At 34.1% G+C, this 12,919-nt stretch overlaps 1 protein-coding gene across 1 annotated transcript; it reads right to left on the reverse strand.

Moving 5' to 3' along the window:
• Positions 1 to 7,438: 7,438 nt before the first annotated feature.
• On the reverse strand, positions 7,439 to 11,912 carry LOC107951271 (ETO1-like protein 1). The gene is made up of 5 exons (XM_016886269.2): positions 10,854 to 11,912; positions 9,051 to 10,763; positions 8,616 to 8,907; positions 8,030 to 8,339; positions 7,439 to 7,936 (listed from the first exon to the last, which is right to left on the reverse strand). Exons 1-5 carry the CDS (start codon positions 10,985 to 10,987, stop codon positions 7,716 to 7,718), a joined length of 2,670 nt encoding a protein of 889 aa, XP_016741758.1. The 5' UTR covers positions 10,988 to 11,912; the 3' UTR covers positions 7,439 to 7,715.
• Positions 11,913 to 12,919: the final 1,007 nt, after the last annotated feature.

Genomic DNA, 12,919 nt, shown 5'->3' on the forward strand with positions numbered 1-12,919 from the left:
TGAAATAGTTAATAAAATGGTGAGAAAATGCATATAGAAGTTAAGGTTGTGGCATATTGTTTTGGCATGATTTTGGTTATAGATTTGAGTAGAGAAATGGATGGAATTTAAATGGCATGAAATGTGCATGAAATGGTCATTTTTGGTTGCCTATTGTATGTAAAAATGATGCCAAATGAATGCTTTTAGGTACATGAATGATAGGTGGGAAAAATGGCTTAAATCAAGCCTATTTTTGTGCCACATGGTTGAGCACACGGGCGTGTGACTTGACCGTGTAACCCCTGAAACTTAGTTAAAACAAATCAGTAAGTTACACGGCTTAGATACACGAGTGTGTCTACTGGCCGTGTGTGGCACACGGGCTGGCACATGGGCGTGTGGCTGGCCATATGATCCAAGTCAGTATATCCTCTAGTTTTTCCACGGCCATGGCACAAGGGCGTGTCTCCGGCCGTGTGGTGCAAGTCAATATGTATGTCCTATTTTCACACGGCCTGTGACACTGGCATGTCTGGTGGCCGTGTGAGGCACACGGCCTGTTCACACGGGTGTGTGATCCCTTTATGTATGAAAATTTTATAAGTTTCCTAAAGTTTTCAAATGTTATTGGTTTAGTCCCAAACCTCTTTCAAGCATGTTTTAAGGTCTCATAGAGCCTTATAAGGAATAATGTGATTATGATTGATTGATATTTATGTGATAATGAATTCAAGTATGAGAAATATATTTTGTATGCTATAATTGATCGATAATGCCTCATAGCCCTATTCTGGCAATGGATACAGGTTAGAGGTGTTACACACTGACTGTTAGGTCGAGACACATGTCCTGTTGTGTCGCGGCATCAACTCTGGGACAGAAATCAAATATAAAACAGAGGCGTTTTGGTCTACACAATCAAACTTAAAGCTCGAGAACGTCAGCTAACCTATGGTTGAGGACGATGGCCACCTGAAAGCTATAAATAGGGTCCTTTGGTACATGTTATAGAGATCATTCCTTTAGCCTAAATTCTCTTTATAAAATTTAGTTTAGTTTTCTTTCATTCTTAGTTTTAGATTTCTTTCATTTGCTCTTGTTGATTTTAAGATATCTGAATTATGGAAGCATTCAAACTTTAAGGATTTGCAATTAATTTCAATACAATCAGGCTATTTTATTTACTTTATTTTGTCGATTTAATTAGCATGCTTTCTCTTTATATTGATTTCATATTGTCTATGAAAGCTATGAGGAACTAATCCCTTTATGGGGGGTTAGCGAGTAGAGGTATGATCTGTTAACTATTTTGTAGGGTTACTCAACGGATCAGTTGTTTGGGAAAGGAAGAACGTGAAATAAAACCCATGCCTAACAACCTCGAAAAGTCATCAAGGTGGAAATTAACCCAAAATTAGTATTTCCATCCGTGAACACCTTCACCCCAAGCCAATCTAGACTGTAAGGTCGAAAGATAACTAGTTCTTGCTAACTCATTGTGTTAGTGGAAGATCGGAAGATCCTGCTAGGGTAGCGACTAGTTGATTGATGAGGAATACGAAACAATAGTTGATGGGGATTACCAAAGCAAGCTAATCACCCATATTCGAGATTTGATTCATTCATACTTTTCTATCTCTTGAGCTTTTATTTCTTTTATGTTATTATCTTTTATTTTATTTTATTATTATAAAAACCCTTGAACCACCCTTTTTATGTTTTCGTAGTATAACTGATTTAAAGTACTAGTTAGATCTTTTTAGTGTTTAGATTAGAATTGACCTAGCACTCGCCTCCCTTGGGTACGATCCTCAGAGTACTCACCTACTCCGTTGTAAAAACTATATTACAACTCGACCCGTATAGTTGCAGATACGACCTCATATTTCTATATCTTATTGCAGTATTCAGTATGCACACTCTGGACGTTAGTACGTCCGGAGGCAGTCAACATGGTATATAATGATGATTTTGAATGTTGTTCATGGCATGTAGAATGTTTGTCATGGCATGTAATTGAAGTTAAAAGACATGTATTGATAGATTTGGCATAGGTGAAGTTTGTAATTGAATGTATGAAATTTCATGGTTTGGTTTTGAATAGACTATGGTCATGATAGATTTAGGTCTAGTTGAAATTGGTTTGGTGATTTGTTGGTATGAAATGGCATGAATTTCCATTAATGATGATGGTATGCTATGGCTTGAATCAATTAGGTAGATATGCATAACTTGAATTGATATCAAATGGTTCATTTTTTTTTTCTAAAATAAAGGCCACTTCTTGATGACCAACCTCCCATGTCATAATGTCGGCCGATAGTAAGTGACATCGTAACATCAAACGACATGAGGTTGTCACATGACTTACTATTTTAGCGATGTCACAACGTAGAAGTGATGATGTCGCAACGTCGATCCTGAACTTTTAAAACTTTGCAATTTGATCTTGTTTCTCAGTTGGGCTAATAAAAGAGCTCTCGTAAGCTCGTATAATACTCAAAAAAGTTTGTTTAACATAAATTAGACATGATTGATGCTTAATCACATGTATAAATGATTAATTATTGTGCATTTGACTATAGTTGCTCCAGCAACAAATGTAGCATTCCGTAACTCGGATCTAGTGATCAGATTGGGCGAGGGGTGTTACACAACATACATATTTTAGTATCACAACAAGACCCCTATTTTAGTCATTTTTACACTTTGGTTGTTCATTAGTTATTGGTGATTCATGAGAGCTTTCGCAAGCTTACTTAGAACCCATATTTGAATAAATAATGTTTTTTAGAAGTTTTAAAACTCGTTTATTTCATTGAGTGCATCATTAAACTTAATTTGTTCATATGATTCTTCTTTTGGATGTTGTAATGAGATTGTAGTTGCTTCAGCAACGAATGTAACATCTCGCCTCTCAAATCCGATGATCGAGTTGGGAATGGGATGTTATACCATTTGATTGAGAACTTAGGTGACAAATATGAGCCCCAAGACTTAGACCAATGATTCAAATTTGAATTCCTATAAAACCTATAAATTTTCAAGAGTTCAACCCATCTACGACTACAACCAACATGTGAATTTGATTACAGGATTACAACTAAACTGAAATATTCAACAATTGACTCCATAGCAAAAAACAATCCCCCATCTTTACCCGCAGTACTTACATAAAAATAGTTATCAAATTGGAGACTTCTTCTAATTGCCTTCACATCCAAACACTATAGTAATGGTGAGTATCTAATCTCACCTATGAAATTTCATAGGCACTATTGTAATTATATACCATATTGTAATTGAACAACATGCCATGGCATAGGCATTATTGTAATTGAAGTACTCGCAGTACTTACATAAAAATAGTTATCAAATTAGACATCTTCTTTTTGTCTCACGCTACAGTATCTAATCCCACCGCCACAGCTATTTTTACACTAACCGCAGCTAAACGCGTCATCCATCCAAACCCACCCTAATAGTTTTGGATAGAAAAACTATTTTGAAATATTTTTCTGACGAAAACAAAAAGATTACAAATTATTTGCGGGTTCTCAAGCCCATAACAATTTCAAACCATAAGTAACGTTAATCATGGTAGGGTTGAGAATTTCTCTCAGCCTCCGATTTATCGTCATTAGAAAATTATGATTCCAAGACAATTCTTCTTTCCTTAGTCATGGACTCGTTAACATCAAATAAAATAACACATTTAGCACCGCTCGAACCCAAGGTCTTTAATTCAACTTAAACTCTTTACACCTTATTTTTCGAGCTAGTCTCTTCTATTTTCAGCCATTAGACAACCGTAATGGAATCCCTTCCATCTTACTCTTCACGCTACATTCAACCACCTCAAAACGAAATACTTTTATGGGACATATCAAGAGAAATTATTATGTTAATTGTTAAATCCCTCGCCAGTACATCCGTTCCCCACCCCTTGTGAACTTAGCCCAATTTGGCCCAATGAATTAGAAATACTAACATCATAATGGGTGCATGCACACGAATTATGCAAAACACTCCCCACCACCTTATCCTTGAAACAAGGATTGAGGTTGCACGGAACTCTCTTGAAGCCTAAATGCATGGGAACTACCACCATAAAACTCATTTCATCGGAAGCAAAAACCTTGTACCAGCAAATTGCCAAACTGCCTCCCAATTTAACTTTTTTGTACCCTCGCCTTCCTAACTTTTTGACAAAAAACGAACATCTTGATACCTAGAAGATCTTATTCAACTTTCAAAGCTGCTAAGAATGGTTGAACATAATCCAATCTAACATGCTACTCTTTTGTGATTGTCATGTAATCTTTTAGCCATGGCCAATCTTACCACAGCCAAAATAATAATAATAATTTTGGAAAGAATTCATACCAAAATAGTTAGTATTATACTAGAAATGGTGCATACTAGTACTGATCTATTTTTGTGTACTGTTTCATATTTATTGGTATTTAAAAAATACTTAATATATGTATATAAAAATATTTATAAATTTCAAATGAATTATATTAAATAAATTTCAAATGTAAAGTGTTCATGCACCAATTGATGCATAATATTCTGATAAAAAATTTTATTGTTTATTATCATAATGATGAAATGTTTGAAACATCATATTTTTCCTAATATTATTCATGCATTAATCCATACATATTGTTTTAATTAATACGATTGTAATTGGACGAAACAAGTCGATAAAAATTGAAATTTTAACCGGTGAGAAAAAATTTAATTAAAATCAATGTGAAATCCACGATGCACTCAAAAGGAATCCAAAATTTACGGACCGACTTGGTAGTAACAAAAAATACCTCTTGACATCCACCTCAACTTTTATTTTGAAATAGTCATCAAGATGACCAAATGTGAAGCCTATCATCTAACCCAAATCATTTCTATCACAGTGGAGATTGACAATCTTGAATCCCTAACCAAAACGAAGAGTTACTCAACTTTATCTCCTCTCTGCTCATTAATTGTAATAGATGCTCCAACAATACCAACTAATGGTGACAGAACCCCACCATACCCAGATTCAAATAAGTCACTTGAAAAAGGTTTTAACCAATACCAGTAATAGAGAACTTGAGAAGCACCATTTCCTCCTCTAGGAGGGAAACCTCCTCCTCCGTCATCTCAATGCCTTAAACCAGTTCATGAAAAACAAAAAAGAGAAGAAAGAAGACCAATTCCTCACCGCCTTACTACTGATCAAACCACCCAAACACCACTCTTGGATCAACTTGAAGCACTCTTGAGAGAAATGTTCTAATATGAAAATCAATTATTCATTTTGTCACACGGTGAATATAATGTATTTTATTTTTATTTAAAAAAAAATAGTGTGTTGATGGATGATGGTCATAGGTACTTTTAGAGAAGTAGATTAGGTTTACTTAGAAATAAATGATCTTTTATAAAACATATTTTTTTTTCTTTTTAATTTAATGAATCTTGTATTATGGTACTTTTATTTAGGTGAATTTATTATAGTAAAGACTAGTAAAGTGCATAAACTATATTGAACAAAAAGTACATGAACTATATTGAAATATTTGATAACCTCTAGGGACCGTTTTTGAATTATCCCTACAATAAATAATTAATAAATGCAATTACCTTTTATTTTTAAAAGAAAAGGAAAAACTTCTAGACTCTGTTGGCTAATGGAAACTTCTACATATTTGTTCGTTCTGCTGTCATAGACACAAAAAGTAATATCTTTTAATCATATTAATGAACAAAATAAATTTATGAGAATGAAAGAAAATTACGTCATATTTTCAATGTATTATTTTATGCATTTCTTTTCCATGTATTTATATTAGAATATGAAATTTTTTTTATCTAAGTTATTCTTTAAATTTAGCACTTATTCGAATTTACATAACAATTGTTCTCATGGAGCACTAATTCTTTTGTTTTAATAAGTTACTAAATTTGACAATGATTTTTATATTGAAGTATCAACTTTTTTTTGTCCAAATTAATCCAAAAAAGTTTATATCCCATTGTGGGAACAATTAACAAGTTTAGAGACTAACTTGGACTAAAAAAGTTCAAAACCTAATATGAGAACAATTACATAATTCAAGTCTTGATATGTAAACAATTATCAAATTTTGACTCCAAATAATGCATCCACCTAATAGAAATTATCTAAATTTTATGCTCATGTTTCGGATTTATCTTTATATTTTAATTTGGCATAATTTGGTTCTCTACTTTTACAATAGTATTGATTAGTTCATATAATTAACATACTTAACTATTCCGATTAAAATGATGACATGAATTACTTTTCCAATATATATATATATATTTTTTTTGCTTGAAGTTGGAATTCGTATTTTTAAGGAAAAATTTGATCTCAACATTTTAACCAGAATAATTAAAGGTCTCAACTATTTTGACTAACTAATAGTATTATGCAGAGAAACTAAATTATATCAAATTAAAATTTAATTACTAAACTTAAAATTAAACATGATAGAGGACGATAATCATAATTTAATTTAAAATAATCTATTGCTAACACAATCATTTTTCATTCGAAGTTTGAGTTTTTTTTTTTTTTTTTAGAATTGAGTATAGTTTAATTATAGTGGAAGTGAAGTGAGGATGGCAAACTAGTTTATTTCAAATGAAAGTAATCTTTTCTAACATGGATTATTAATTTGATGTAGAAGTTGCAAACCGTTTCAGATGGGTTACGGAAATAAATGTAACTTTTAATTGAAATCTTTTTAGTGTTTTTCTTTTATAATTTTCTAATATTTAAGATCAGCATGTAGTATACTTTAAATACCATTTGAATTTTTTATTGAAAAATATTTATTTTATATATAAAACGTAATAATAAATTTAGTCCTTAATTTTATAACTTCATTCAATTTGACATTTTCTTTTTTATTTGAAGCAAATTGACACCCTTAAGATATGACATTATTAATAATTTAAATTTTACAAAAATTTAAATATTATAAATAAAAATTATAATTCCAAAATAATGAAAAGAGCTCTTCAAAATAAAAATAAAACATTCAAAAAAAACTTTAAAGCCAATAAAAAATTCTACTTTTTTTTTAATATATAAATTAAAAAGATTTTTTTTTTAAAAATAAAATTATAGTTTCAAGAAGGCGAAGGTTTTGATGATTAATAATAAATGCATCATTTTTTTGGGTGTCAATGACATCGTCTTCCATGCGCATTGCTTCAAGTTTAGCAACATGTTAAGGTCCAGATTCGGTTGGAGAAAACGGGCCACCAATGATTTGGCCATCACTCTCAGGCGAAGGTCGTTGCCGTCGATGCCATAGGAGGAGTAGTGCCGGCAAGGGGGTAAAGGCAATCAGTGGCAGTATGTCGTTAGAGCCAAAGCCACCCCAAACCAAAATTTGGAATATTTTCATTATACCCTTAAAAAAGAAGGATGATATACCCTTAATAAATGAATTTGTATATCCACAATATAAAGTTACATTATAGCAGAAACGGCCAACCAGGCATTGTAAAATTTCATAACCAAAAACTCTCAAAAACAGGATAAATTACAGAAGGAACAATGATACCCACACTTGGCTATGTATACTTTTTCAAAATCTCTTCCTCCCCAACCCCAACCCTTTTATGTTATCATTTCTTTCTTCCTTTTTTCGCCATTTTACATTTAAACCTAAGAAAATAAAAGAAACCAAAAAAGGAAGAAGAGAGATTTAAGGTTCATGGCTGTTTACACGGCTGTGTAGTTCTAACATTTCTTGATGATTCGGGTCTATGGAGAGGGCAGCTCGACAATCTCGGAGGGCAGCCAAGACATCACCGACATGCTCATGGAAGGCTGCCCGTAGGTGAAGAAGGTGAAGATCTGCTTTGAATGCAATAGCTCTCGATAGTTCAGCAATGGCTTCCTTCTCCTTGGAGCTGTCCATTAACACTGTTTGACACAAGCAACATATTCTTTAGTATCAGCTACAATAGAACTTTCTATTGGCAGTATTATTTGGCAAAAGGAATAACATTTTCTGACCCGCAGCTCGGTATCGGTAAGGATACACACGGAGTGGATCTAATTGAGTGACCATCTCAAGGTCTGCCTTGGTGAGGTCACGGTCACAGTACTCGGACCTCTTTTCGTAGGCAGATGCATTGTTTTTAGCCTTTTCAATCAGTTTAGTCATTTCCTCATATGCTGCAGCCTTGTTGTTTCTGAGAAAATGTACTCGTGCAAGGCCTTGATGGGCTCTGGTGTGTCGTATTTTAAGGGCATTAATGTAGCAATCGGCTGCTAAGTCCAATTTTCCACAATCAACGTACACACTTCCAAGATTGTTCAGAGCCTGAAAAAGAAAAAGGAAAAAAAGGCCCAAACAAGATAATACATACATGCCGAAAACCGAAATGTCCTGCCTCCTATGCACGTTTTCTAACAATAAAACTGAAATCATTGAAAGACATGATTTTTGCTAGTGATACAACTACTTGATGGAGACAAAGAATATATCTTTTTGCTTTACTGAAAAATATTTACGAGAATACGATTGTACGCCCTAGAAGAAACTGTTGTGACAAAAAGGATTTTTCTAATGAAAAAGATAGGGCAAAAGAAACCTTACTTGACCTTTCCGAAGATTATCCGAGGGGCATTTCAAGGCATTTTCAAGCAATGAGATAACTGTTGAAGAACATGAAAAATCCATGCTAGAGTCGGCCAATGCATAAGCTTTAAGGAAGAAGGCTTCAAATGATCTCTTGGTTCTAATAGACTCTTCCGCTTTTCCAAGCGCTTCCTCACAGTGACCGGTATCATATAGGATCCATCCCTCATAAACTAGGCGTTCATGTTCATTAGACGCATGTTGACAAGCTAATTCTAGACTTCGCATAGCCGCATCAGGACAATTTAACCTGATCAACTCAAGGCACCAAAATCATTGCAAGTCATATAAGCATAAGTCTGGCATTCATAAGTACTTATTAGAGGCATTAACATGTTTCTTTTTCAAAAAAGTTAATGCTCGGTTTTGTAAAGTTCGGAAGATTGAGGATACCTGAGGAGAAGTAATGATTGTCGGAAGTATAAAACACCTTTCGCCTCACCGGATTCAAGCATTTGGTAGATTACAGAGAGAGATCCTATATCATCTACAGAAGACCACCTATCATATAGCTGCATCCAACAATCTGCTGTTGTCCAGTTGTCAACATGCTCATGCACAAGTGTACGGAGCTGGGATGCTGCCACTCGTCCCTCGAACATTCTGTAATCTGGGGAAAGTGTTAGAATTACCTGAACATCGCGCAAGGCTGCTTTGTAATCCTCATTAGCCAAATAAAGACAAAATCGGAGTTCCAAGCATTCTAGAGCAAGTTTAAACCCAAGAACTCGGTTGATCTCACCAAGAGCAGCTTGAACATTCTGTTTCATCGTTAGGGAAGCAGCCCGATACATGTAGGGGTAGGTAAGAGTTGGGTCCAGTTCGGTTGCTTTCTCGAGGTCTTCCCACCTCTTATCACCCTCACAATATAATGACCTCTCCTGATACATCCATCCTAGTGGATTAACAGAAGAAATCACCGAGCTAAGCTTCTCATAGGACCAAAGTTTATGACCCTTAATGTAACCCAATCTAGCCAAACCTGCTATAGAGTAAACATGACCTAAACCTACAGCTCTCTCAAAAAGACTTTCAGCTTCATCATACTCTTTCCTTAGAAGCCTTACACATCCCAACTGATGAAAAGCTAACAGTCTCTGCCTGTCGGTTTCAGCAGATTCAATCAATTGTTCTAGGAAACAAACAGTGTTATCAGATCGAGGATCGAGGTTCATGGCTACTTCACTTAATAAACAGTAAAGAGAAAAACAGGCCTGTCCAGCCATGATCAACCTCTGCTGTCTATCGGCATGGCTAAATATTTCCACTACTCTTTCATCATTCAAACAATCAGGCAGTTCGTGTAGAAAAACTTGCAAACATGATGCAGCAAGTACAGGAGAATTCTCTTCAATGGCATATTCCATAAGCTCCACAGCATCATCTTTGGTGCAAACTGAAGATGCGAGTTTCCTATCACAAGCGTCTTTGAGTCTCTCACAACAAAACTTGTTTGCAAAAACTAATATTTCTAACAAAAGATCAGGTGGGACATCACTCAGGCAGCCCGTCACACTGAACACACTGATGGTCCTCAACCCCAATGGGGAGATATTATTTTCAGATAAATCTATGTCCTCGCAAAGCGATTCATTGAAGTAACCATTAAGCATAGCATGAAAGGGGGCTGAAAGAGAAGCTATTTTCTGCCTACGGCAAACTATTTTCTCATCTCCTATCCAAAAGTTCACATTTTTCAGGCTCTTTTCCCCATCCGTCACAACGGTCTCCTGCGAAGCCCCATCCACCTCAACCGGAAACTGAGAAGCAACATCCATCGGTCCAAACTCTTGTGCACATTTATTGCAAGTTGCAAGCAAGTCAACAATAAGTTCTTCCCCTTGCTTCTCATACTTCAACCATGCCACAAACACAAGCCTCTCATGGACCGTCCCAGCCTTCTGCCAAGCAGACCGGAGGCTTCCCCGCATCAATTTGGTTTCCCCAAGCCCTCTAAAGATCTGAAATTGTAATAAATACAGATTCGACCTCTCTTGCAAAGAACACGATTCGAGTTCTTCATGAATTTGAGCTAAGACTTCTACATAATCAACAGGTTTAAAGAATGGCACTATGGGTGGCTCAGGAACCTTGATAAATGATTCTCTACAACAATTATACCAACAAAACAATCTCAATAAAAAAAATGAAAACCATAGAAGAATCCCAGAAATGAACCAAAAAAAAAAAACTTACATGGATGAAGAGGCGGTGGTACATGAAGATGATAGTTTGGAAAATTTCCCTCTTTCAACTTGGAGCCAAGACTGAGGATTAATGGCATTGAGCTGTGTTTCTTTACATGAATCAGATGGAAGGAAAGCCCTCATTGGGCATAACAGATTAAACAAGTCCCAGATCTCCACAATAGCCAAATTGGGTCTTTTCTCAAAAACTCAAAAAGTAAAAATAAACCAACAAAAAATCCTTCAAAGAAAGGGAGAAACACAGAAGTAAAAAGAGGAAAAACAGTCACACTAATCCTATTTAGTAAATGAAAAAAGAAAAGCACTTCCTACCTCACCAAGCAACAAAGTTTCTATTGTAAACATTTAATACAAGCAAACAAAATTCCAGAAACAAACAATCATTCACTATATTTTCAATATGGGTATCTTATAACAAGCTGGGACAACCAAGAATTTACACAAAAAATAGTGGGCTTCACAGTAAAAAAAAAAATTCCTGGTTGATTCTATTCCACAAAAGAAAAAAAATGAAGATCAACTAAGTTTTGGTGTTAAAACAATTAAGTAAATGGTCTTTGCTAAAAAGAAAATAGTTTTAAAAAAAAACTAAATTAGAAACTACCAATTAGCCACCAACATCTAACAGTTAACCAAAGATCTTTACCCCAAAGGCTACCAAAACCCAAATTATAGCCTTTAACAATAAAGCCAAAATTTTTTTTTAAAAAAACAACAATAAAGCCAAAACACCTTAACAAACACACTCTTATGATAGAGACAGAGAGAGAATTGGATTTTGGGGGTTTGGAAAATTTGAAGAAAAAGCAGAGCTGAGACTTTTTAGAAGGCAATGGGATGGGAGATCAAAGTTTGAACGAAGTGTGGGAATCCAAAAGGGAAAATATTTTCTTAGTTTTCCACCTTCCTATGCTTTTTGTAACGTTTCTTTTGTTTGGTAGAAGGGAAAGTTTTTCCTTTTACTTTTTTCTCACACTTTTCCTTGCGTTGGAGACCAGAAAGATTGCAGGCATCTACTGTTTGTTGGAAGTACCCCCAAAGAATAACTAAAATAAACATCAATCCATATATTAATTACATATACATACGTGTCATAGGTCTAATTTTACTTTCAGTCCCTATACTCTTTGCAATTTTAAATTTTAGTCAATCTATGTTTATAATTTAGTTTTATACCTGTCTATAGGTAAATATGCATTTAGTATCTGAATTTGGCTTCAAGGTTCAAATTGGTATCTAAATTTTCTTTTTCTGTTCAAATTAGTACCTGAACTTAGCTCCATAGTTCAAATTGATTCAAATAAGTCATTTACCATAAGTACTAATTTGGATGATAAAGCCAAGTTTAGGTACCAATTTGAACCAAGAAACTAAGTTCAGGTGCCAAATTGGACTAAAATAAGTTTTAGGTACCAAATTTAACCTTAAAGCCAAGTTCAAGTACCTAATTAGACAAAAAAACCCTTAAGTATTAATTTGAACCCTGAAGCAAATTTCAGGTACCAAAATGTGTTTTATTCCCTTGTTTAATTTAACCAGTAAATTTCAATAGACAATATTGTGAATGCACTCCCCTTAATTTTAAATATGTATAATTTGGAGGGTTAGTTTTTTTTTTTTAATTATCATGTGTTTTTTTATTTGCGGAGTAGTTTATTAAATATTTTCTCAAATTTTAATCATTTGAAATTATTTTAATGTGAATAATTGAATAGATTTATATTTGATGCATTGTCTGTGTATAAGTATATATTATTAGTGAATTATATACCACCTATTAAAAAATATATATTTATATTAAACCTTTAATTGAGTTAATGTCACGAGTCAATCAAAGCATCAACTTAGTTAAAAATTATTAAAATGACATTTTGCATACAAAATAAGTTATATAATCATGAGTGCACCTAACTAAGGGTTGAATAGTCTGCTTGGCCCAGTAAGCTCAGCCTGATTCAAGTTGAGCTTGGACAATGATTTTTTCACTTCGGCCCGACATGAGCCTACCCAATTTCAATTTAAATAATAAAAAATATTTTTAAAATTAAAATTAAA

The sequence above is a fragment of the Gossypium hirsutum genome, chromosome A08, assembly GCF_007990345.1.
Source record: "Gossypium hirsutum isolate 1008001.06 chromosome A08, Gossypium_hirsutum_v2.1, whole genome shotgun sequence".
Lineage (NCBI taxonomy): Eukaryota > Viridiplantae > Streptophyta > Magnoliopsida > Malvales > Malvaceae > Gossypium > Gossypium hirsutum.